Source organism: Leiobunum rupestre, chromosome 10 (genome assembly GCF_980474605.1).
Source record: "Leiobunum rupestre chromosome 10, qqLeiRupe1.1.hap1, whole genome shotgun sequence".
Lineage (NCBI taxonomy): Eukaryota > Metazoa > Arthropoda > Arachnida > Opiliones > Sclerosomatidae > Leiobunum > Leiobunum rupestre.
This window is the reverse complement of record NC_143393.1, coordinates 19640378-19667948: the sequence shown is the minus strand read 5'-3', so window position 1 is coordinate 19667948 and position 27571 is coordinate 19640378. Positions and strand designations below refer to the sequence as shown.

General features: G+C 39.5%; 1 protein-coding gene across 5 annotated transcripts in view; it reads right to left on the bottom strand.

The window, feature by feature from the left end:
- The window catches only part of LOC149924969 (Na(+)/H(+) exchanger beta-like), a 39857-nt gene extending 13984 nt beyond the window's left edge, over positions 1-25873 (bottom strand). The window contains exons 1-3 of one of the 5 annotated variants that reach the window (XM_090161433.1): positions 25504-25873; positions 2932-3220; positions 2296-2577 (exon numbers count right to left, since the gene is read on the bottom strand). In XM_090161433.1, the coding sequence (XP_090017559.1) occupies positions 2296-2577; positions 2932-3181 (532 nt within the window). In that variant the 5' untranslated portion in view covers positions 3182-3220; positions 25504-25873. Of the gene's footprint in view, positions 1-2295; positions 2578-2931; positions 3221-22016; positions 22034-22435; positions 22452-25503 lie in introns of those variants that run through there. The other 4 variants (XM_090161431.1, XM_090161432.1, XM_090161434.1 and 1 more) reach the window with 4 other exon arrangements.
- Positions 25874-27571: the final 1698 nt, after the last annotated feature.

Here is a 27571-nt window from a genome sequence, read left to right as displayed (position 1 = left end):
AAGATTCGGTAAGAAAATTAGCATTAAAACAATAGTGTCATACTTATGTGCATTATGTTACTTATGTTAATGTCATACCAAGAATAAATTCAGGTATCTAGGTGCCTAGGCGTAAAATCGCCCCTGAGCCAACGAACTTCCGCTACACAGTACGCATCCGAGGGTGGGGTTTAGAACCTCTACTTTCCCATATTCCTAGTACCAGGTAGAATGAATTCTTGGTCACACCAGAAGTTTGTAATATACCTCATACGAGATGTACAATGTAAACATTTTATCGATGTAATAGTTTAAGTTAAGAAAATCACTATTTTACACATTTTTTACCTCAGTTTAAAATCAGCACTAGCTTGAAAAGGTACACTTTTGAATAAAATAATACTAGAGAAGTTAAGCAGAGTGCTCTAGACGTTTGAACGACAACGTCGAGAGTCACGTGATCATACTCCACGGTTTTCTTTTCGTGCTTATACTTCGTAGTCAGGACCTTTTATAACGACGCCATATTTCTGACGCGTAGTCGTATAGCGTTTAAATAAGTATAATGAATATTACAATTTTCCTGCTCAACAATTCGAGGTATAATTATGCGAGACTATTAATTTTCTAGCAACGTGCGTTTTAGCAATCGTAAATAATAGTTTAAATTGAAATGCTCCTAAGCCTTGCATATTATAGGCGAAATCGGAGACACATTTAAAGTAATGCTTATCCTGCCGATTTGGGTACATTTGTTCGAATTTCATTCGTCCGAACGGTGGTACAAATGTCCGAATGATCATTTGTCCGAATGCCGGAAAACAGGATCGTATGTCCGAAAACGTATTTCATTTGCCCGAAAAATTTATCACAACTTTTGTTGGTGATTTAGTCCTTCAATTTATGTTAACTTTACTGGTGAATTTCATTTGTTCGAATAATCGTTTGTCCGTTTCTTCGAACATTAGGAATTGGTTGTTTTTTTTTTAAATATTGTTAAAATAAGAAAATAGTAACATTAACGTGAACCTAACCTAACCTAACCTAACCTAACCTAACCTAACCTAAAGTTTTTTATTTTTTATTCTTGCACTAAAAAAATACGAACAAAAAAAAAAACAGCAATAAGAAATACTAATTCAGAATTCGGACAAGTTATGCTACCGATTCGGACGAATGAAACAAACAAGTTGTCCAATTCGAACAATTGAAACATTTGTTATTTCGGCGGTTCGGACTATTGGAATTCGAACAAATGTACCTATCCCATCCTGCCGTATCGCGTATGGTAACCTCACTCTGACGGCTTTGGCCCCGCCTACGAGAGACAAAATCCCCTCTCAAGTTGTTGTTAGTGACGTCAAAAAACCGTCAGCCACATCGAGATGAAAATCTGACGCGATAAGCATTCCAAGTAGAGGTATGGATTCCTGTCTTTAGTCAATGCTTCACAAGGCGCGTTTTAGTATTGGCTAAGCAGTTTACTATTTTTGTCATGTACCCGGGTTTAGAAAATATTTATAAAATTTTATTGTAACTGTAAATGTTTTCTTTGGCAGTCAAAGTGAAAGCACACTTAACCGATTTTAAAGAATTTAATTTCACGAACGTCTATGATACCCCCGACGTTCCTGCTTAATCTCTCTAATAGCAATATAGGAAATTTAATACTTATAAATAATGAAATTCCAATCCATGGTAAATTACATTTAAGGTGAAAATTTGATAAAAGTACTGCTACTTCAAATTTAATACTTTTCTCGTAAGACATTTTTAACTTCTGGTCATACGTGTATGTATGAATGTATTCATTTCAACCAAGAATATCGAACTGCATTAGGTAGTCTGACCTCAGTCGCTAGGATGGGAGGGGCTTAGCTATCATGACGTCGGTCACGCGCCGCCGCTCAAAAATTGTATTGAAGGGCAACGTTTTGAAACTTGACTAGATTTCAGTGCCAAGGCTTAGCGTTAAATTTTGTTTCTAAAATTTTAATACACATCTTTTTGATTGAACGAAAATAGCTAAGAATATGAATAACAAATTCCTTTATTTATGATTATCAATTGATTTAATAGTAGTAGAGGTATTTTTCTAAGAATCACTAGTCATTTTCTTCACCGGTTAAATCGTGCAATCCCGGAAACGTTCTGTCTCCTGACTGGCTCATGTGATGACGTAAAACGCGGAAAGGCACCGTCCCTCTTAGCCCCAGATGGTAGAAAAGGTAATGATATAGTTCGATATTCATGGTTGAAATGAATACATTCGTGGTGTATGTTAACTATATCGTGACGATAGTTAACAAAAATTACCTATTTTACAGAGGCCAGCCGTTATAACGAAGGCTGTGTATATGAAGGGTGTTTTGACGTGCTCCCATCGCCACTCGGCCACGTGCACCCCGTGACCTTTGCGCTTCTTGGGCTCGGTATGGTTGGTAACGTTCTCCGTTGACCACATGCCGTAAGTGGGGTCAACCGTCGTCGTGGTGGTTCCGGAGCCAGCCGGGGTGAGCGTTCGCTCCGAATCAGTGACTTCGCGCTTGGACAGGTGTTTGGTCGTGTCCTTAACCTCGTATTCGTAGACCGGCTCATCTATCCAAAAAGTATAATAAAAAAACTTTAGATTACGCGCACCTGCCTAGCCAAGAACTAATTCGTTGAATAATATTGAAAAAGGGAGGCTATTTATAGGGTCTACAAAAGATTAGCTAATTCGAAAAATGCCTACCACACCCTTTTATTACATTACGAAGGCTCTATCCGAGATATTTGAATGTAAAACGCGCCGTCTACTTAAGTTCGTATACTGAGACAATACAGGCTTAACAATAAAAACGGGGTTTGGGCGGTAGGCAGGGCGGGAACCCTATGAAATAAATACGTGGGAAAGACAGGGTGGCGTTCCCGTTATCTTCGGAATGAATGACGGATGAAGTCACTTGTTACCTTTGTTCGATGGTTGATTGGAAGACAATACGTTGAGGGTGGTTTGTTCATTTGACTCGAATGAAGACGGCGAGGTGGTTGGGGAGGAGGAAGATGGTGATGGCAACTGTTGAAGTCCTCGAGAGGGAAGTCCGTGGACTGTGTTCAAGTGTCCGCACAAAAGGAACGTTAGTAGGACAGTTCGACTGACCAGTCGCGAAGTTAGAGAGTGACTGCACCACGCAAGGAGACGTGATGGTGAGGTCGGCATCGGCCCATTTACAGTCCCTGCTGCGTGCGGGCTCGAGCGCTGATCGGAAGAAAAATATCTTCTATAAACCATTAATGGAGCACTCGCGTTAGAAAGTAACCATATGGCTATAGCAGTGATAATAATGTTTGTAAATTTGTAATTGCAACAGGCAGGTGGTTTTTTAAAACTGGGCTGTGACCCTGCACTGACGATTGCTTTCAAACCTCCGCAAGTTTATGTTGAAAGAGGAAACAAGCTGGGCTCGAACACAGACCCCTTTTGCTGTGAGCTGAAAGCGCTAACCACAACGACCCCCCCCCCCCTACTTGTTTGGATATAAAAAATCAGCTTTTATCACTAAAGAAGTACGATGTTTCATCTAATTTGACCTTGACCCAAAAAAGAGCGAGCCTCGAGATAAATCTGTACATTGGGTCTTTAATCTTGGATGGACTGGCAACTTTGTTCCCGACAGATCGACAAATAGCGCCTATTAGTTACGAACAAGACGCTTTCATAGCCTTGAACTCTGCCAAAATACAATCCATCCGAAGTCTCTCAACCTCAACGCGGAATAAAATATGGGCTTCGCGCCAACTAAAGTCTGACCTTGTCCCGAAAACGTCAATTCTATCGTTTCTTGACCAGTTCGCGGAGACATACTTTGTCAAAGAACAGACCTTTCTTCAAATTCGCGACTTTTAAGAAATTACACCGCCATCGGGCAAGTCTCCACGGAAATATTCTAAAAAAAAACGTCATTCTCAATCAAAAACTTGGAAACCGTGAATAAAGGACACGTGAAATTCAGGGTTAGCCAGCTTTATTTATGCTATATTTAAAACGCAAACGGCAGAGAAAACATACAACGCGTCAAGAATATATTCGTGTGAACAGAGAATATGTCGGCAGCAACCTGTTCGGCTCGTGATTCCCGGAAAACAAACCACGCCCTTCCGCCTTTCCCCGCTTAATGTTTCCTTCTTTCTGTCGGTAAGGGTTGGAATTTACTCCACTAAGATCACAGGCTCTCCTTACGTGTAGGCGAATATCAGGAAATCATGAAAACAATAGTTATAGTTGCCGCCACATATTCTATGTTCACCTAAATAGATTCTCACAGACGTATATTGGATTGCGGTCTTTCAGATCAACGTCCAACTCAGCTCCAAACAGACTTCACCCTTCAATTTACCATTGCACGAACTGAACTGACACGAAGTGATCCGTGCTAAAGACTACAAGCACGCGAGCGAGCTAATCAATCAAACTGAACGAGTTTTTTTTTCTCCAAAGGCGCCCACGTTCAGTACACAAGTATAAATTAATATTATTATTATTTTTCATTACTCTAAGCGAAAATAATTTCCTCGTTGCACTCCAGTATTAGACTAACTCTTCCAGACTAATGAAATATGTGTCGACCTAGATTAACTGTTGGTAACATCAACAAAATTTCCATTGTTGATCGCGGTCTAGTGTTGCTATGTTACAAAACGCCACAAAGCTATTTCACAAATTTTAATAGACGAAGAGTTTAAAATGGGATTAACATATTTATGTTCCACATGTCGAATATCACGGGTACCTTTGCATTTTATCGAGCTATTTATCAAGCCAGCCCGCAAATCAACTCGTTGACAGAAATAGAATTCACTTCTTCTGAAAAAACTAATAGATAATTTGACCCCCGTGTCAGCACGCAAAAAAGGCAGCTGATAAGTCCGTGATTTAGGAGTTTTTTTATACACCAGAAACGGGAATCAGCTACTGAATATATATAAACTGTAGCAAAGAGACTTCCATGTCAATAAATCTACTGCCGACCATATTCCGCGTTTCTTGGAGGGAGGTGAAATCTCAATTCGAGATGAATTGCTAGTGTCAATAATGTATAAACAGGGAATATGAAACAGCAACTATAGAGCTAGGAGCAACAAACACAGCACCCTACACAAGGAGAACGCAACCCGTCAAAAGTCGTGCATTTTCTCGCGTACAGTTTTCATTGGTTAGACGCTTTAGCGCCTGCTGCCGTTGGAAGGGGAAAATTCGGAAATTGTCTTCCCCCTTTCCGTAAAACGTGCAGCGTAAAGGCTCGTCCAAGGAAATTTGTACACAACACTGCGTTAGCGTGTTTAAAGGCTAGCTGCGTTCTCCTTGTGTTTGTTGCTCCTAGCTATAGTCTGTTTTCGTGATTCCCGCGAAATACTTTCCGCCTACAAGGAGAGAGAGTCAGACAGAGCCCGCGATCGTACTGGACTGTCTTCCCCCTTACCAGCATAAAGCGGGAAAGAATGCACGCGGAAAGGCTAAGGGGTGTGGTTTTTCTTGAGGGCATCACGAAGCGAACATTTTCCGCATTTCCTTGAATACATTCTTGGTAATGTTTATCATATTTATATTATAAAAATAACTGTAGGGCTAGTTCACTTCACGCTTAAATATAAAACGGATATTAGAAAGCACGAGTTTGGACGAAATACACTTATCACGAAAGAGAGTTGGCGTGTTTAGACATATTTTAAAGTAAATGCAATTGCACGTACGATATTTCTCCAAACCACTTTTCAATACGAACCCTCACGTTTTATTATTAACATATCATTTGAAATAGTGAATTAATCTCTGAATTAATGTAATCCTTTGGTGTTAGGGCTTAGAGGTTCCTCAATATAGTATATGGAAACCGACACATTAAAAAAAAAACAGTTCTCAGGCAATTGTACTATACTTTTGTTTATTGTCATTTGGTTTTCTGTACGCCCATCATAAGTAAAATCTCAAAATATTTTTCTCGAAGTGTTTATATTGTTGAAGTTGCCTACGAACGTACTACTCTAAAACTTAAATCAATATTTGGTAATGGTCCGCGTATATTTAATCAACTTAACCCACCTGATAATATTGGTCTACACAAATTTAAAAAATTAGCACGGCAGTTTTCGATCCTTCTCAATAATATGTAATATTTGTTTGTTCTTAAACTATTTAATTTAATTTTGCGTTTTAATTACTATATAAGTTATTTTTGGCTGTCTATACATTGTATTGTTCTTTTTTTATATAAACCGGCTAAAAGTCGACTAACCGACTTGGCCCTCTGGTGTTATACATATTTGTAAACCCGTTACGAAACTAATAAATTTATTATTATTATTATTAAAGAAGCGAGTATATTTAGTGCATTAATTGTACCATAGCCTATGTTTGGCCAGAGTTTCTGAAAACTTCGAAGTTTTTCTTATATAGTGCACGGAAACACGGAATGGAAGGTATTTTAAAGGAGAGGGCACTAGAAAAATTACTCTTAATGATAAGAGTGATTGAGAAAGCGTGGTAATTATTTTTCCTTTGTTGTAAAGGTTGTTAATGCTAATTATGTTAAAGGACAAGTTGATTGAAAAATGGATTTTCATGGACAGTGTGTTCGAAAAAGAGCACTTTATAAGTGTTCAAAATTGAAAATACACCTGATATACTTAAGACATCAAGGGGATGGTACGTACTCTATTGTCTGTGATATCTAGGTACACCGGGCTATAAATTCTGACACACTGTCTGTGATATCTTGTTTGCAACACAATGAACAGTTACTTGCAGCAAAATAAGTCCCGTCAATTATTAAGGACATAAAAATACTTGGAAAATGTTATTTCTGTCTGATATTAAAGTTGTCCTATTTTAATAATAATAATAATAATAATAATCAGATAGGCTAACACCCAAGGCACCACCAAGCGACTTTTAAAATGATTAATTCAATGAACTTCCCACGAAGGCGACGCCAAATAAATATATAAATCAACCAACCATAAAAGATAATTGGACTATTTAATTATACATTTCAACCTTGACCCTTTAAGACGATTACCAGCTCGACGATGACCACCTCTACGTTCGAGTGCCCTTAAATAAGGGGCGGGGGAACGTTAAAACAAATGACCGTACAGTCCATAGCGTGTCCGATAGAAAAAAGTAAGAACATAAAGACCAAAGTATAAACGCACTCGGAAGAAGAAAAAACTGTGATCGTAAAATGTATAAAGTACGAGACAACGCGTTGAAGTCGAAGCCACGTATTACCTCAAAAATACGAGTAAGAATTCCGGATAATGTTGTAAGACATTGTTTACGGATACTATACGGAGAAGAGCTATAAATAATGAAACATCCCAACCACTCCTACGTTAGATTTAACGTTCTAAATAAAATATAGCAGAGAAATATGAGAGCTATAAGAATGGAAGTTGCATGGTTTCCAATATCCGATTTGTCTTGTCATTTTGGAGCTAACCTACTTTCCCTAATGGATCAAATTCGAGATAAAACTTGGAAAAAAACCAGGCGACATAGTTTTGACGTTGAGGACGTAACTATGAAATATAAGCTGACTGAATTAATGAATTAAAATTTCAATTTCGTTAATATTTCAAGCCGATATTAGTTCGAAATTACAATTTTCAGGTTTTTTTTTTTTTACAAAAGAAAGAATTTTTCTTTATTTAGCGAAAGAGCAAGTGCTTTTTTGTGTGTTTGTGACTTTGTGCGTTGTTTCCTGACGCGGTTACTAACCCTAGTTTTCTCCAAAAATTGTGGAAATTTTAGCAATACATCAATATTGATAATCAGATAGACACTACCTTAGGCATAAGCGACTTTTGTAACGACCTTTTATGGTCTATCCAATTAATTACAATAATAATAATAAATGCATTTAAATTTAACATTTGTAAATATATATTAAGCCTATTTTCGAAGAGAGAGAGGTTTGGGGCAAGGACCATGGGGGGTCCCATCAATATCCTCCGAGCTTCCAACCTAGGCGATTTCCTGTCATGGTTAAACATCTTAGCACCGCGGTATTGTCGCGGTTAGGGTTTTTAGAAGGGGTTTACCCCGCTTTGTGAATATATTGTTGAGAGTGGAAATATTTCCGTTTCCAACGAAATATCGTTTGACGTCACTGGCGTCAATATTCAGTCGGCCACTATTCCGAACTTTGGAGGGCGACTAAAAAAAGAACTGATGAGGAAGGAGAACGAGATCACCGCTCAACGAGTAAAGAGTTCGACTCTGAAGTCCTCGGCCCGTAAAGCCATCTAATCAACAATGTCCGTGTGCGGTACTTTTTACAAATAATTTGTCAAGTCGAGTTCGCGACGTTAAAGCGAGAAATGTGCACCATCTTCAGCGTAAGCCGTCGCCGCATCGAAACCAAGCCATCAACGAGGTCTTGAACAACAGTGGACTCCGCAAACTCTGAGGCTGGAGCCACCGAACTAAAACGATGAGTAGAACTTTATTGTGGCGGTAACCCGCATAGCAATTTAAGCGCGCTACAATTAGTACCTCAACGAGTGATACCACTCAGTTAGGAGGTTACGTTAATTAACATATTGTTAATTTAAATTTTATACATCTCCATAAGGAGCTCTGTAGTAGTAAGCATTCCATAAGGAATTATTAAACGTAATTATCTAGTTTGTATTAGCGACGCGATCAAGGGTTAACCCATTAAATTAAAATTAACTAAATCAATATTGGCCATTTAAAGTAAATTAACGAAAGGAATATTCCTGGGGGTTAGATTATAAGTTAGCTAGTTTAAAAGTATTAATTGGTTAGGGTTCTAGGATTTGTTTATTTTGTCATTTACCATTTTATTAGTGAAGTTCTGTTTTGATATTAAAATTAATGTTTAATCCTTAAATTAGAAATCCTGTCTTTAAATTTAATTTCTTATTACCTTAGTTAAAATCGTTTATTTATTTTAAAATGTCAACAATGCCTAGTAAGTTGGTCGCTCGAGATAATTCTCACTAAGGCAACCAAAAGATTGTTGCATTACTGGGGGTCCGTCCGGTCCAGGGGGGGTGCGTGTCCAAAAAGCTCGTTCCTCTCTCTCTCTCGCATTCCGTCAAGGGGTCTATTGTATTAGCTTTGAAGATATTTTTTTTTTTCTCTTCGCACACCTGCCTATAGAATCATTCATATTTCACGATAGGTTATAATTTTAAACTTCTAAAAGATTTTTTTTTTTTCTTTCTGTTTTTGGAGCGTTTGGTTTCCTTTTTACTTATTTTGTTTTATGTCGTATGAACGGCGTACACCCTAATTGCGCGCCCGATTTGGGTAAATTTCAGTCTTGCGAGACGTGCCTAAAAGACTATCAGAATCAATCTAGATTAATTCGTTTACAGAATAGAACAATGCCTAAGAATCAGGATAGTGCAAGGGGTTCCGAGAACGTAGAGGGGGATAGCGACGAGGATGCCCCATTACTTACGAGACAAGATATAGCTACGTTATTCTCGGAGCTTAGACAATTGAGATCCGAAGTAAAAATATTGCGTGAAGCCCAAGCCGCGGGGGGTAGCTCAAATCAAATCCCCTTCACTAGCGTTACGGCCACTCCGCCGGTTTCTCAACCAACGGGATTGTTTACAACAGCCCAATTATCTGGTATCCCGATAATGAATTCCGCGTTACCGCAAACCACCCCTGTAACTTCTATAAGTTCGCAACTGTCCGCGCAGTCTCAGCCTTTTACGCCAATTTTTAATTTTCCCGGCTCGTCCGCTAATCACATGTTGGGTTTAGGAACTAATGTCCAAACCGGGGCTCTAGGGTTGGGACAAGCTACGCACGTGGCGCCACCTGTCAATAAAAATTGGCTGCCTACAATGGCACTCCCTACCTATTCGGGACGATTTTCCGAGGGGGGACCCAAAGATTTTTTAATCAAGGCCAAGCAGTTACTGCTTAGCCGGGGAATGCCCGAAGACGTGTTTCTCGCCCACTGGCCCCCCGCTATGTTTACTGGTCCCGCTCTCGAGTGGTGGCTTAAACAGACAAATATTACCACCTGGTTACAATTTGAGCATTATTTAATGGACGAGTTTTCTTCTCAAAACAATGATAACATGTCCCTAGAACAGATTATGAATTATCGACAAAATCCAGGGCAGTCAGTAAGTTCGTACGTAGAGAAAATGCAAGACTTATTTTCTGGGTTACTTAGGCCTCTCGAGGTTCACACTCAATTAAGCATAATTTACAATAATTTGCTTCCTAATTTAAAACCCTATTTGGCCCGTAACACGTATGTGACTCTTCGAGATTTAGTGTCAGACGCTACCCGTACTGAAATAGCTTTAAAAGGTAGTAGGAACGCTAGTCACGCTAATACTAATTCCTACACTAATGGGCGTAATGGGTTTTCGTCCCATAATAGGCCTACTACTTCTAATTCCCATTTAAATAATTCTAGAGTTAATAATTCGAATAACTCCAACAGAACCCAAATTCTACCGGTGAAAAGCAATGGTGATGGTACGCCTATCGTTTGCCACCATTGTAACGAAGCGGGACATAAGCGTCCAGAATGCCCTAAACTTGTTTGCAAGTTGTGCAACAAAACAGGCCATTTCCAAGATAGATGTAGCTTAGCACCTACGAAGCATCCTCAAAATTCCCAAAAATCTTCGGGAAACGGGATAGGGGGGGTTCCGAGGCCTCCCGCAAAGAAGTAAAGCCGTCCATAGTAGACGCAATAGGGGAGAGTGGTACAGTTTCCGTCGCGCAGTCAGGGGATAGAAATAATTTAAATTTAAAATTCATTAAAATTAAAATTGGTAATTTCGAATGTTTAGCATTATTAGATCCAGGTTCGTCCTATACACTTTTTAACCCCAATTTCAAAGAGCGCTTATTATCTGAGGGCTGTAACTTTAAAAATATTGATAAAAACTTAACAATAGCCGATAGCTCCTTAAAAGGCACTCAGGGGGGAGTCTCCGTTCCTTTTACGCTTCCGGGAAAAACTGTCACTCACGATTCCTTTTTTATGCCCGATTTACCGCATCCCTGTATTTTGGGCGTAGATTTCGTTTGTTTATTTAAAATTTGCGTAGATTTCGCGGATAATACTTGGTTTTGGGGAGAAAATCCGCGAGTACGATATACTTTTGACGAAATTCTAAATAATGGTCCCACAGCTTGTTTAATTTATGACGTAGATAGGGAGGGGTTGGATGCGGCTTTAGGCTCTGCCAACCTCGATCCGACACTTAAGTCTAGGCTTCGCGAAGTAATTAAACCATTCGAACACGTGTTTTCGTTGGTACCGGGTAAAACCAATTCCGCAACCCATCATATCGATACGGGAGATACCGCCCCTATCGCGCAACCGCCTTACCGCTACTCACCCGCGAAGCAGGCCGACATGGATAAACTTATCGACGAAATGTTAGAATTAGGGCTTATAGAACCGTGTAACAGTCCTTGGAGTTCACCTACTATATTAGTTTCGAAAAAGGACGGTGGTAAACGCCTATGTATCGACTATAGGAAAGTAAATAAGCATACGCGTAAGGATAAGTTTCCCATGGCCCGAATTGACGACATTTTTGATAGAATTAACAAGCCCAAATATATTACTATTATGGACCTTCGCGCCGGCTACTGGCAGGTGCCGTTGGATCCAAGTAGTCGCGACAAAGCCGCGTTCGTTACGCATCGGGGTTTATTTCACCCTACCGTCCTAATGTTTGGCTTAACCAACGCCCCCGGTACATTCCAGCGAATGATGAATTTGCTATTTAACCATTTAAAAGATGCAGGGGTTTTAGCTTACCTAGATGACCTGATAATTATATCCGACACATTTGACGAACATATGGCGACTTTAGAAAACGTATTGCAGACGTTATCCGAAGCAGGCCTCACGGTTAAGGCTTCGAAAACTAAATTTTGTCAGGAAGAAGTTATTATTCTAGGTCATTTAATTACGCGAGACGGTATCGCCGTCGATCCGTCGAAAATAACCTGCATTTCTAGTTATCCCGCGCCAAAAACCGTTCGTCAATTGCGTCGTTTTCTAGGTATGGCCGGTTACTACCGCCGTTTCGTAAAATCTTTCTCCGACATAGCTCATCCCTTAAATTCGCTTTTAAAGAAGGATGCCAAATTTAGATGGGGACCCGACCAGCAAGCGGCGTTCGACAAATTAAAGAGCGCTCTGGTCTCGGCACCGATAATGAGCGCGCCAGACCCTAGCTTCCCTTACGTCATTCAGTGCGACGCCTCGGCAATTGGCCTTGGCTGCGTTCTTATGCAGAAAAATAAAGACAATGAGTCAGGCCCGATGCACGTTATTCACTACGCTAGTAGGTCGCTTAACCCAGCTGAGCAAAATTATTCCGCCACAGAGCGCGAATGTTTAGGTATAGTTTGGGCCTTAGAAAAATTTCGCCCTTATGTAGAAGGAGCGGAATACGACGTTTGGACAGATCATTCGTCCCTGCAATGGCTGTTAAGAACTAAAGATCCCACTGGTAAATTTGCGAGGTGGATTGAAAAACTTCAAGCTTTTAATTTCCCAATCAAGTACATCAAAGGCAAAAGTAATGTCGTAGCTGACGCGTTGTCCCGCATTCCAAGCGCTAATCAGTCTCTGCTGGCAGATTCTGATGGGTGTGTGACTTTAGCTGAAAGCCTCGATACGCCAAGAGCTAGCGATGGACTTATTGAGTTAGATAGGGAGGTCATAATCGCCCATCAGTCTAATGACCCCAAAATTAAATTAATTAAAAGTTTTTTAGAATCTGGTTCGTTACCGAGTGATCGTGTTTCTAGTCGGTGGGTAAAGAGGGTCGCTCCCTTGTGTGAAATTCAGGATGCCATAGTGCATAAGCTCATAGAAGCCAGACATAGTTCCGGTTCTGATTTTCGAATTTTAGTTCCCCCGTCTTTAACTAATACGGTCTTAGCAGCGGTTCACGATATTCCAAGCAGCGGTCACCAGGGTGGGGGTAAAACTCTCGCTCGAGTGCGTAAGGCTTATACTTGGGAGGGTGTAACTCGAGACGTCCTCCGTTATGTAAGTTCCTGCAAGGTGTGTCAAGCCCATAAAAATCCAAATACCAAACCATTAGGATTAATGCAATCCAGTAAGATAGTTTCCCCTTGGGACGTCATAGGCATCGATTTAAAGGGACCCTTTCCTAGAAGCCGCAAAGGCCACACTTATATTTTAGTCATAGTCGACTACATGACCAAGTGGGTCGAGGTATTTCCCCTCAGGCACCCTACCACTAAGCTAATTGTTGAGAAACTGGTGGAAGAGGTTTTTACTAGATATGGTCTCCCAAAATCTGTAACCAGCGATAACGGGGTTCAGTTTGTTTCCAATGTCATGAATGCTACCCTAGCGGCTATGGGGGTTAAACAAAAGTTTACGTCTTTTTACCATCCGCAGCCTAATCAGGCAGAACGGATTAATTGGAACCTATCATTCATGATAGCGTGTTTCGTAGAGGAATTTCACGATGTGTGGGATGTCCATTTGCAAAAATTCGCGATGGCCATGCGTTCGGGTCTACACGATTCGACAGGTTGTTCTCCCGCGTTGCTAACTCTAGGGAGGGAACTTAGGGAACCCGGAGAGCCATGTCCAGGCCCAGATGCTCTTAACAATATAGACGTTAAGCTTACGAAGGAAGACGCTCAGGACTTAGTCAAGCGCTTCCAATCAAGACTTGGCATAGCCCAAGCAAATTTAAAAGCTGCGCAAGACAAACAGGCACATTACTATAACCAAAAACGTCAGGATATTGAATTTGAAGTAGGCCAACTAGTTTTAAAGAAAACACATATTCAGTCGTCCGCAGCCAATAGAATTTCGGCTAAACTAGCTAAGAAGTGGGATGGTCCTTATATAATTGCTGAGAAACTCTCTAAGGTTACCTATAGGCTCAAAGAATGCAATTCTGATCAAGTCTTAAAGGGCACGTTTTCCATTGACCAACTTAAGTTGTTCCATAGTCGAGAACATGATGTCCATAGCCAAGTTACGGAGAAGGCAAAGCCAAAGGCTCCAGAACCGGTTAACCATAGTGAACATCCGATGGTGTTACGTTCGCGTACAGCATCTTCTTTTAATCAAAATTAATATGCCTACATTGTAAATAAATCTGTAAATAGTAAATTTTTTTTTTATCTCTCATTAATCTCAAGTATTTAGTTTTAGCTTCCTCTCGGGTCTTTCGGAACTTGTCGCGGGGGAGTGTAACGACCTTTTATGGTCTATCCAATTAATTACAATAATAATAATAAATGCATTTAAATTTAACATTTGTAAATATATATTAAGCCTATTTTCGAAGAGAGAGAGGTTTGGGGCAAGGACCATGGGGGGTCCCATCAATATCCTCCGAGCTTCCAACCTAGGCGATTTCCTGTCATGGTTAAACATCTTAGCACCGCGGTATTGTCGCGGTTAGGGTTTTTAGAAGGGGTTTACCCCGCTTTGTGAATATATTGTTGAGAGTGGAAATATTTCCGTTTCCAACGAAATATCGTTTGACGTCACTGGCGTCAATATTCAGTCGGCCACTATTCCGAACTTTGGAGGGCGACTAAAAAAAGAACTGATGAGGAAGGAGAACGAGATCACCGCTCAACGAGTAAAGAGTTCGACTCTGAAGTCCTCGGCCCGTAAAGCCATCTAATCAACAATGTCCGTGTGCGGTACTTTTTACAAATAATTTGTCAAGTCGAGTTCGCGACGTTAAAGCGAGAAATGTGCACCATCTTCAGCGTAAGCCGTCGCCGCATCGAAACCAAGCCATCAACGAGGTCTTGAACAACAGTGGACTCCGCAAACTCTGAGGCTGGAGCCACCGAACTAAAACGATGAGTAGAACTTTATTGTGGCGGTAACCCGCATAGCAATTTAAGCGCGCTACAATTAGTACCTCAACGAGTGATACCACTCAGTTAGGAGGTTACGTTAATTAACATATTGTTAATTTAAATTTTATACATCTCCATAAGGAGCTCTGTAGTAGTAAGCATTCCATAAGGAATTATTAAACGTAATTATCTAGTTTGTATTAGCGACGCGATCAAGGGTTAACCCATTAAATTAAAATTAACTAAATCAATATTGGCCATTTAAAGTAAATTAACGAAAGGAATATTCCTGGGGGTTAGATTATAAGTTAGCTAGTTTAAAAGTATTAATTGGTTAGGGTTCTAGGATTTGTTTATTTTGTCATTTACCATTTTATTAGTGAAGTTCTGTTTTGATATTAAAATTAATGTTTAATCCTTAAATTAGAAATCCTGTCTTTAAATTTAAGTTCTTATTACCTTAGTTAAAATCGTTTATTTATTTTAAAATGTCAACAATGCCTAGTAAGTTGGTCGCTCGAGATAATTCTCACTAAGGCAACCAAAAGATTGTTGCACTTTTAAAGCCTAAAAGTCGCTTGATGACTTGGTGCCTTGGGTATTAGCCTAGCTGATTATTATTATTATTATTATTATTATTATTATTTAATAAAACAGTCAGGAATTAGATTTGGCAGGCCATCAAACCTAATGGTCTATTTCTGCACTAAAGACTCCAAGTGTACAAATCTCACGGAATCTCACGAAATTAACATAGGAAATCGCTGCAAGTCAAATAACAGTGGAAGATCATTAGAAATCCAATAATAATTGTGAAAAATCATTAAAAATCATATCACAATTACGAAAAAACGAAAAACTAATCACAATAAATTTTGGAAATCATCAATTTATCTCCTCGATTTAGGCTAGGCTAGGCTAATATCCAAGACACCACCTTAGGCCCAAGTCAATTGAAGTCAACTAGCGACTTATAATGCCTTTAAACAGGAGGCCGGGTTACAATGCGTAGGAAGGTGGTGGCAAGCCCTTCGTGCCACGCTAAACAGCAGCACCCTACACTAACTATTACCGTTAACCACTACAAGTTTTTATGGAAGGGGAAACCCCTTAAACCAGTGGGGAGATAACTTGAAAACTCAACTCGGAAGGAGTAGTTCCGAGTTTTTACCCAGTGCCACAAGCTGGGAACGAACCCAGCTCCTCTTGCGATGAGGCGAAAGTGCTAACCACTCAGCCACCCCACCATATACCTTGCTCCACTGTGGTGGAATTATGTTATGTACTTTTTGAAAAAATTAAATAATACATTATGCTTAGTTTGATGCTTCTAAATATTTTGTTTTGTACAAAGTATGTGACTTCGTATAGAGCAATTTTATTGAAAATTGATAATAGCCTTCTACATCATTTGGCTAAGATCAAAGTGTAGTATATTTTCGCGTCAGCTTTTAAATGTCACATTAAATCTTTATCAATCTATACGATACATACTGTGAAGCCTGGAAATTGTCGGCTTATGTTTAAACCATGTACGATAATCAAATTGTAAAATACTCTTTATTAATTATAATATATTTATAATTACCAATTTAACCAAAGTTTACAAGGCAAGGCAGTTAAGTCAATTGCTCTAGAAGAGAGAATATACAAGATTTGGCTGGTTAGGTCGCACTCCGTAACCCAAGAGGGTGAGTCCAGTGTCCCGACGTCCCTTATATAGCGGGCCCCTCGGATGACGCTACCGGTCTCCAACCTAATTGGCTGGAGAAGAACGCCCGCCAAGAAATATTTGCGGACTCACTGTGGTGCAATAGTAAGCGTCACCGGTAACTTTACCCCGCTCTTAACCCTTCGGGTCAGAGGTCGCCACTTTCGGAGAATTCCGAAGGTGGACGACGCGAGCGAGAATGAGTCATCTCTACCTCCCATAGCAGCGTTGGCCCAAAACAACGAGAGAACTATCAGAAGTAAAGGGAAAAGCTGTTAGGGACAAAGCCTACATTTGCGGATGCAAATGCGGGCTTTACAATACTAGCTCGATATTGAAGTTTCGTAGATTTAAAGGGGAACGGCCAAGCTTTTCCAAATATCGCCTTATTTGCATATCAAAAGATCAACAAGACGTTCAATATACTTACACGTACCTTATTTTGTCTTGAAAAAATAGTTTTTGGCCTAAAAAGTTGAAACGCAAAATAACGCCAAGTATTGGTTTGAATTTTCGGCGCCATCTTAAGGTGTATCGCCAGCGCCAGCAGCACCTTAGTGAGCGATTTGCGAACTATCCTAACTTTTAAAATCGCCGCGCGTGCAAAACAAATTTTCCGCGTCTTCAGCAGCGCGCGCTTTTATGTTGTTTTTCTATCTCTCCAGGGGGCCTATTCTGTAAATATTCGAAATCCAATTTTCGATCGAAAACTAGATTTCGAACTTCGAGATCTCGACGAATGGTATTCGGTAAAGATTTCGAATAAGCATAAATCAATGCAAATTGTTGAAGTCGATCTCGACATGGTATAGGGTATTGAGATCGAATTCCCATTCAATTTTTTACAGAATTGCCCCCCAGGTATCGCAGCGGACGCGCGCTTTTCAATTTCCTGAAATTTCTTTATTTTATTAAAATATTATTTCATGCGGTTTTCGCCATAAATTTTAGTTTTTAACGGGCTATAGGGCTATCTAACTGGTTAAAGCTTGACCGTTCCCCTTTAATTACTAATATATTTATTTATGCTTATGGAGATTGATTAAACGTTGAGGCATTTCATAGCGTTGCTCCCAATCAAATCAACCCGGTATCTGATTGGTTCCCTAAAACTGAGTCTTCCGGCGGTGACGTTTTTCCTTCCCCCCTTCCCGTGACGAGTTAATGTACGACCATCATGCCCTCGGATGGATTATCCCAAATATAAACAAATATATTCTTAATTTAACTAAATCCTAGTACATTATTATTACGGGTTCCGTAAGTTCACAATGCAATTTTACGTTCGGAGTTCACAATGCAATTTTATGTTATAAGTATGTGTGAATGTTCAATATTTAGCAGACATCGCGTTTATCGTTATACTTTGATAATGAGTTCCTAAGTTGTCACTCGCAATTAGTGTTCCCGGTTCAACGATACGTTATGAAAAAGAGCTAATGCTGAACGGACTATATTTACAGGGTGGTTGCAACTTCGTTTCGAGTGCTTACCCGCTATTCCTCCTAGTAATTGGCGCGACGTATAGCTCTAGGAAGTTGATGGAGCTCACGTGAAGGCCGCGCTGCATCGCGAAAGTTCAAATCAGCGTGAATAGAGAGAGTCTAACGTATAGTCGAAGTGAAAGTTAGCTTATATTTAAGCTCCGGATAACTCGATACTACTAGTACTTTCATTCGAGCTTGAACACGACTATAGCGAACAGGAAGACGAGAACGAGCGCTTTCAGATCCTGACAGCCGCTTTTAACGGATTCAACCTATCGCTTCCTTCTCCTTATAAAAGAAATGGCAGAAAAAATCGTTTATCGTAGCTAAAACTAAGGATATGAACGGACTACTTTTGGATAAAGAGTTTAGGATATAAGTAAAAAGAATAGGAGGCCACTAGCAGCCATTGTAGCGAATGGAGCTGGCCCCAATAGCCGAATATTAAGGACACAGGCGACAACGGACTGTCGAAAGTTAAGTTTATAAGGAGAGACTTTTGGTGAAAGCTAATTGGGAGTACACAGCCGCCGTGGTGGCTGGTTTCTGTATTCTTATTAAGCTCACGATACAAAGCTTCAAGCTCTTCAACCCAATTATGTTAGGTCTATTTCTTTAAAAAGGGCAAAGAAAGTTGTTTAATTTAATAAGTGTATTCAAGTTTGTTCTTGAATAAAAATTAAATTATGCCGAAAAGTTATTTTGATAAATAATTTAACTTGTTTAACGTTAATTTAATAAGTCATTCTTCGATAAAGAAATGTGTATCCATAATTTTATTTCGGGTGCGGTTAACCTTGTGCATCCCCTTTTAGACCTATAAACCAATTAGTTTTGGCACCCCCTTGAGGTAATGTAACATCCCCTTTTTAGAGCTATAAACCAATTAGTGTTGGCAGCCCCTTGAGGTAATGGAACATCCCCTTTTTAGACCTTTAAACCAATTAGTGTTGGCACCCCCTTTGAGGTAATGGAACATCCCCTTTTTAGACCTTTAAACCAATTAGTGTTGGCACCCCCTTGAGGTAATGGAACATCCCCTTTTTAGACCTTTAAACCAATTAGTTTTTGCACCCCCCTTGAGGTAATGGAACATCCCCTTTTTAGACCTTTAAACCAATTAGTTTTTGCACCCCCCTTGAGGTAATGGAACATCCCCTTTTTAGACCTTTAAACCAATAAGTTTTTGCATCCCCCCTTAAGGTAACGTAAAATCCCGTTTTTAGACCTGTAAACCAATCAGTTTTGCTCCCCCCCCCCCTTGAGACTTAACCTCGATCTTTTTCGGGGGGGGGGAGAGGAGGTTGAATCTTCAAAACCCCCTTAAATACGCCATTGACGCAAGTAATGATATTTGGAGACAAGGGATAAATTTACTCTTCGCAAACCAAACTCTGTTTGCAAAACTGAAAATTAAGCGAAATTTCGAAACGTATTTATTAAAATAAAATAAAATACTCAACAAAATGGTCATAAATGTCCTCAATTCGATATCAATTTAGTAACTCTGTAAAAAATGTTAGCCCTCTTCCTGACTTCTGATCTGAGGATGTATATATAAATATAAATATATATACCCCATCGAATTGACAACTGAGGACATTTCGTCACATTCTCGACATCGTTCCTGATAGACTGTAACGAGTCTCAATTAGATCTTGTGGCACATCAACAACGCTCACCCTCAATAGCAGCACTATGCCAACTCAACGCGTGTACCGTCGACTATAGGAACAACAATTCTTTGTTAGACGGGTTATTTTCATTAACCTCTGACGTCAGGAGCACCCGGAAACGCGTAGGCACCGTCGGGAATGAGCACCAAACCGTGTTTTCGCTAAAACCTCTTCAGGTATCGCTAAAAAGAGAGGAAGCCGCGTCATCAGACTTTGAGGCGCCGAGTCTTTCAACGTCGGAAATTGTCTCCGCGAGTCGAGGCCATCTGATACCGCGTACGAACGTTGCCAAGACGGTAAACTCCGCTTAGAGATAAAGCTACGCTTTGATTTTTAACGATTCCAGATAGCCGTCGTACGATAGAAGGGAACGTAAGCCTCGGCTTAAATATTAAACACGCTGAATTTTAAGATTGTACGGTTGCAAGCGCTCTCACTTAAAATTCAAATTTGCATCCGATCATCCGGTGACACTGTTGTAGAATTTTAGAGTAAATTTAACGCAGTTTCCTGGAAGGATGTATAAGAGCTAGGAGTAGCAGGGGTGTTGTGTATACTACTCCTAGAACTAGGAAGTGATTCTCTGCGTTCCGAACTTCGGAGGCCGAGGAGCCGCACGGTTCGATCCCACAGGTCCACTCCCTTTTCAATCTATTCACTGTGCATCTATTTATAAAGGATAGAGATATTGTAGAATTAAGCTAAGCCAAATGAGATCAGAAACTACCCATACGATATCGCGAAAATTCACGCGAGTTCAAATTACCTAGCTAAAAAAATTGCGTATGGTCAACTTTCAATTTTAGTAATTTAAGTAATCCATTGCTTAAATAAACCCAGAGGGTTATGGTAAGGTAAGCCAAGTACGTGGGGTAGCTATTTTTTATCTTTTTGTGGGGCCCTTAGAAGAATTTTACGGCCCTTTACATTTGTCTAAGGCTGTTGAAAATTGTAGCCCAAATTATGAATTAACTTAATACTAACAAATACTAAATAATTAGTACGTCAGTTACAAATTATGGTTTACAAATTAAGTTTAAATTAATGATAATTAGGATGTTGAAAATTGTAGCCCTAATTATATAATCAATTAAATATTTTAAACTATATGATGTATCACAGAGGGCTATAAGTCGCCTGATGACTTGGCCCTCTAATGTATAAATTTAAAGTCCTTTTTAATAAACTTCTTTTTGAATTTGAATTTGAATCATTAATTTAAACTTAATTTGTAAACCATAATTTGTAACTGACGTAGTAATTATTTAGTATTTGTTAGTATTAAGTTAATTCATAATTTTCTGTATTTAGTTTAAATTAATGATAATTAGGGCTACAATTTTCAACAAAGGCTAGCAAAATATGTTGTTTAATCCACGATATTTAAATTTCGGTGTTTGTAGAATTTTTAGCTGACTTTCAATTTATTTTAGGCTCTCTTTCATAGGATTTGGGGGCCCCTTTAGACTGGCCTCCCTACCCCCCCCCCCCCCCGGTGTCGCCAGTAATTAAGTAAAATTGCATTAAAATTAAATTTAATTAAAGTAAAATTAGATTGTTACTCGTTTAGACCCATTTCTAACCGCTGTTTTCAAATATATTTAGTACATTAAATTGATTTATGAACTTTAAAAGGCCACACTGGCGTTTCAATTTGACCTGTTTCACTCACTAGTTACCAGAATATGATTGGTCGTATCTGCTATCACGTGCCAAATTCGGGCCAAATTTGAGAAACGCCGGTGTGGTCCGTTAAATTGAAAAATATTTTTATTTTATAAAAACCTTTGATTACGATTAAGAATTTAAAAGAGAGAATAAGCTTATGTCAGACGAGTCGGGATAATCCATAGGCGTGTAGACGTAACTTCATTGCGCGCAGACTAAACTAACTACAAGTTATCCTTATTCGTTTATTTTACGCTAGCTTAATCTCTCTAATATAAATAAAGGAGCTACAAAAATACAAACCGTGAATTGCAAAATTCCGTAATATATAATTACGAAATGCTTAAGCTACCCGCGGAGACCAGTTTCTTTTATCACCTTCGAGACCACCCTGACTGATAACCTTGACCACTCGACCTCCCGAACAAACCACCCCGTACACGAAATCATTCCCATTATCATAAAAAGAAAGTATGTAAAATGGTTTTTACAGAAATTGCTAGCTGTTAACAGCAATAAAAGAAAACCTATAACATTTGGTTACTATCGGCCGTAAATAAGCCAGTATAATTCGTCATCATCAGGCGGTGGAACGGAAACAGACTTTACCCTACCTTATCCCTTCATCGGATTAGTCAAGCGACAGTAGCCAATATAACACTTTCAACGCGTCTTCGAAATATGTCAAGTTGTAACGGATGAGTCCTATTGTCACCGCGGAAAATATTGATAAATCTTCGAAGATACAAAAATGACAAAAATAAAGATTGGTTGATGGAAAAAAGGCGACTAAAGTAAAAATATAACACGACCAAAAACCTATAATTTCGAGCCTTGAAAGCCAATTTTTACGATACCAAAAGATCGGGGTGGAAAAATCCAAGGATTTTTAATTGAATGGGAAACTTGGATGCGACGTCTTAAAAAGTCGAAGGTTGGCAAACTTGCCATCACTGACGTTTAAAAGCAGTTTAAAAACCACCCTTACATATATATAAAGAATACGTATAAACGCTAAGAAAATACTACATACCATTTATAAATAGTTGGCAAACCCGTATTCCATTGTAAATAAACGTCGAAAAAATAAAAAGGAAATTTAAATCGCCTATCTGGTTTGATGTATGATCTCTAGGGTCGCCTTTCCGCGTTAGAGAAGGCTGGTTACCTTGGAATTTTGCATACCGCGCGAATAGGCATTGTTTGGCCTTAGCCAGAACTGTCGGCTGATGTTGGCAGCTTGAGTAACGCGGTGATGTAATATCAGATAAAGAAACGCATTTAAAATCAACGGAAAATCGAGCCAAATATCTCTTAATCACGACCTAGTGCATCACTATTTTTAACAGGTAGATTACAACAGAGGAAGTTTAAAAAAAACTGTTAATTGCGGTTAAATTGAATTAGGCAATAAAAGGTTGTCGAACTAACAGATACCAATTCCGTGGAAGCCATTTCAATACATACTAAAAAGATAATTATTTCCAAAAATTACGACTCCGTTTGAATTGGGACCAATTTGAAACATTTACCATGGTAACCGTGGAAATACCGCGGGAATGAGCTGGAATATGATTTTCACCTTATTTTCGGTTGAGGGAATGGATGGAAAAGGTAATTTTTAATTAGGAAATGGAAATTAAATCTGGTTGCAGTGCTTTAAATCGGGAATGGCAATATCGGTAACGGACGGAAATGTTAATATCGGTAATGGGCGAAAATGGCAATATCGGTAATGGGCCGAAATGGTAATTTCGGTAATGGACGGAAATGGCAACGGGCGGAAATGGTAATTTCGGTAACGGGTGGAAATGGCAATATCGGTAATCGATGGGAATGATAATTTCGATAATGGGCGGAAATGGTAATATCGGTAATGAGCGGATATTTTAATATCGGTAAGGGGTAGAAATGTTAATATCGGTAACGGGTGGAAATGTTAATATCGGTAATGGGCGGAAATGTTAATATCGGTAATGGGCGGAAATGTTAATATCGGTAATGGGCGGAAATGTTAATATCGGTAACGGACGGAAATGTTAATATCGGTAATGGGCGGAAATGTTAATATCGGTAATGGGCGGAAATGTTAATATCGGTAACGGACGGAAATGTTAATATCGGTAATGGGCGGAAATGTTAATATCGGTAATGGGCGGAAATGTTAATATCGGTAATGGGTGGAAATGTTAATATCGGTAATGGGCGGAAATGTTAATATCGGTAATGGGCGGAAATGTTAATATCGGTAATGGGCGGAAATGTTAATATCGGTAATGGGTGGAAATGTTAATATCGGTAACGGACGGAAATGTTAATATCGGTAATGGGCGGAAATGTTAATATCGGTAATGGGTGGAAATGTTAATATCGGTAATGGGCGGAAATGTTAATATCGGTAATGGGCGGAAATGTTAATATCGGTAATGGGTGGAAATTTTAATATCGGTAATGGGCGGAAATGTTAATATCGGTAATGGGCGGAAATGTTAATATCGGTAATGGGTGGAAATTTTAATATCGGTAATGGGCGGAAATGTTAATATCGGTAATGGGCGGAAATGTTAATATCGGTAATGGGCGGAAATATTAATATCGGTAAAAGACAGAAATGTTAATATCGGTAACGGGTGGAATTGTTAGTATCGGTATTCGACGGGAATGATAATTTCGGTAATGGGCGGAAATGGTAATATCGGTAACGGACGGAAATGTTAATATCGGTAACGGACGGATGTGTTAATATCGGTAATGGGCGGAAATGTTAATATCGGTAAAGGACGGAAATGTTAATATCGGTAACGGGCGGAAATGGCAATATCGCTAACGGGTGTAATTGTTAATATCAGTAATCGACGGGAATGATAACTTCGGTAATGGGCGGAATTGGTAATATCGGTAATGAGCGGAAATTTTAATATCGGTAACGGGTATAAATTTTAATATCGGTAACGGACGGAAATGGTAATTTCGGTAACGGACGGAAATGGCAATATCGGTAACGGGCGGGAATGATAATTTCGGTAACGGGCGGGAATGATAATTTCGGTAACGGGCGGGAATGGTAATATCGGTAACGGGCGGGAATTATTTTTTCGGTAATAGGTGGTAATGAGAAAAGTATGTCAAACGGAAAGGAAATGAAAAACAATAATTTGAACGGAATTTCGATGAAAATGGATTTTGTTTTCAATGGGAATGGGCGGAAATGGTAACGTTTCTTCTGAAAATGCAGCTCCTTACAATCGACCCATATTTTTGCGGAAATAAACAGTCATGTAGAAAACAATCTCGCCTGACCAACTCCTGTTGCCCCTCCCCATGGAAAGGGTTAAAATAACTATGTTAGGCCAACGACCGGCCGCTACCTAATAATATTGACAACTACGCACAGGTGCGAGCCGGAAACTCAAAACGTTTTAACCAAGAGCTTACGGTAAAATAGCTTTCGATGCACGACAAAAGATGATTAAAAATACCGTAAATATCGACGGTAAAAGTGACATTTCACGCTGACTAGATCCCCAAAGCTTAAACTATCTCCGACCAACAAAATCGACGCGAAAAAAGCATTCCACAGTTTTCAACGCGTTATCGTTCCATTTTGTTTCAATCCCGGATAAGCTATTTTTAACCCAATTAATCTAAATTTAAGATCGTTTAAGATTTTGACGAATATGTTATAAAATTTTTCACTAAGAAAGTTAAGAGTGAGAACGAAAATAAAATTTCTTCTTCCCGAGAGTTTACTTTGCCAAAATATAGTGACTCTTCCGTAGAACAGACTACACCGTATTCCGTTCCGTTTGACTAGGTTCTACCGCGAGAGTCGCTAACTAAATAGCGCGGGAGAAAAGACTGAAATAGAACCAGAAATCAACGAATGGAATAAATAAAATAACAAAAGAAGACCCGAAAAAAACCAGCGAGTTTATACATTATTTTTGGGAGCCGTCCCGTTTGAGAACGACGCGACTTACAAACGTTCCCAGTACTGCTAGCAGTCTTATTGGGAACCGTAAGTCGCCGTAAACGACTTACCAAACTCGTCACTCGACTAGAAGAAGCGAAAGGAAAACGTTTTTTTTTCTTCAAACTTACGCTTTCTTGAACAAATTCTTCGGTGTTTCTTTTTTAACAACTCTCAGATTTGGCGGTCTCTCAGTAGCTCGATAAATAACGTCGAAAAGAGTTGCTTTTGACAAGTTATCCAAAACATTTCTCGCGCTAGATCCGGTGGAAACACCGTCAAAGAACGGCTGAATAAAAAACGGCACGCCGGCGACCGCGATTTCGAATATAGGAGTCCCGAAGGCAGCTAGAGATCGAGTCCCGAGGCGCGCGGAGATCACGATTTCTCCGGAGCTAAAATCAAACTGTTTTTGGCTCTACCTCGCTCGTGCGCGCGACTCGGAGCGAGCTCGATAATGTATTTGTCGGCGGCGGGCGCGACGCGAGGAACACACTGACTGCTCTCTGTACCTTGTCCGCCCGTTTTGAGTGCCTCGAAGGAGGCGGGAACGACATAGTGTCGCTTCTACGTGAGCTGCCCGCCGTAATAAATTGGCCAGGTTGGTTTCCGTACCACGGGCCACACTCTCGAAGACGAATGTACCTGGAAACTTTAAAGGTTGTTAAACGATATTGGCGAGTTTCGGTGTATCTAAGGTCGCGAGATCCCGCCGATTCCAATTGGCATTATAAATAGCGCGGATGAAAGAAGATATGGAAATCCGGCTTAGACGATGGTTCGTTTTTACACCGCGTTCTGGCAACTAAAGTGTTTTACCGGCCTCGTCGCTTTTAAGAATTGCGCCGTTTTGTCTTCTAATTATAACTGAACGGAGCTAAGAAGAGATGCTTTCCTAGCATTAATGCGTTTTTCTTTTATTATTGTAAGGGAGACTGTGACATTTGACATTATAATGGAGATAGTTGGGCTTGTTTGGATAATCGCGACGGATTTTTTCTTGACGTGTTTTGATAGATATCACCCGCTTATAGATACGGATTAAACTGCCAGGCTATTGTTTACGGTTAAAACTCCGAGTGTAACCAGAAGCTTCTGAATAAGTATTCTTCAAGGGTGTTGAAACTAGGGCTCGGCGTTCGGATAGAAAATTTTCCGTTAATTTCTTTTATATCCGTATCCGAAAATTATCCGGCTGAAAGCGTATTGGTTGCGTATAAAATCGTATAATAGTCGCGAATAATATTCATAAATAAACAGTTAATCAAATTTTTTATGATTAATTGAAATTTTGGCGGTTAATTTATTCGTTTCCCTTAGCTCTAGTTGAAACCTAACTTCGCAGCTTCGACGATCTTCGTGCGCTAAATATGGTACAGCCCGATGGTGTCAAATGTAAAATTTACAATCCATAGGGATGTTTACTTATGTAAAAACTGTATTTTCGCCCTATATTTGTTTTAGAAAACTTTTATTTTAGTTAGTTTTATAATGTCTGGATTTTTACCTATATTTTAAAGTATCTTCCCATTGCGCCGAATCCCATTCGACCGAATTCCCATTAGACCGAATCCCATTCGACCGAATTCCCATTAGACCGAATTCCGCTAATGTTTTTGATGAAATTAGCCCAAAGGCGGGTTTTGTATTTTTCTAATCGACCAACGCAATATTCACAATAGTTCTTTTTATAAAATAACCTTGGCTATCTTGTTGAAATGTTGCCTCCCCGCTTCGGCTGTGGATCCGTTTTCTCTCCCACTAAAGAGTTTATGAACTCATTCTTAGGCATTGGCTGAACTATTCCAGGGCAACATTTCAACAAGTTGGGCAAGCGTAAAGACATTTTATAAAATCAACTATTGAGCGACCGCAAAAAAATAGTTTTTCTTTCTACTTCTTTTGATTTTTTATGGAATCGTTTTAATATATTTTTAAGTCTGTTAGGTTAGGTTAGGTTAGGTTAGGTGAGGTGAGGTGAGGTTAGGTTAGGTAACACTGCATGCTGTTCTGACAGATGCTGAAACGGATAAAACCGAATCCTAAACCCGTAGAAGTGCGGGTTTTTCGGTAGAATGGGACAATCCCATGAGACCGAATCCTAAATCCGCCAAAGTGCGGCTTTTCGGTTGAATGGGATTGGGTTCGGTCGAATGGAACAGATTCTATTTTAATCCATTAGCGTAAGGTGTTTAACTA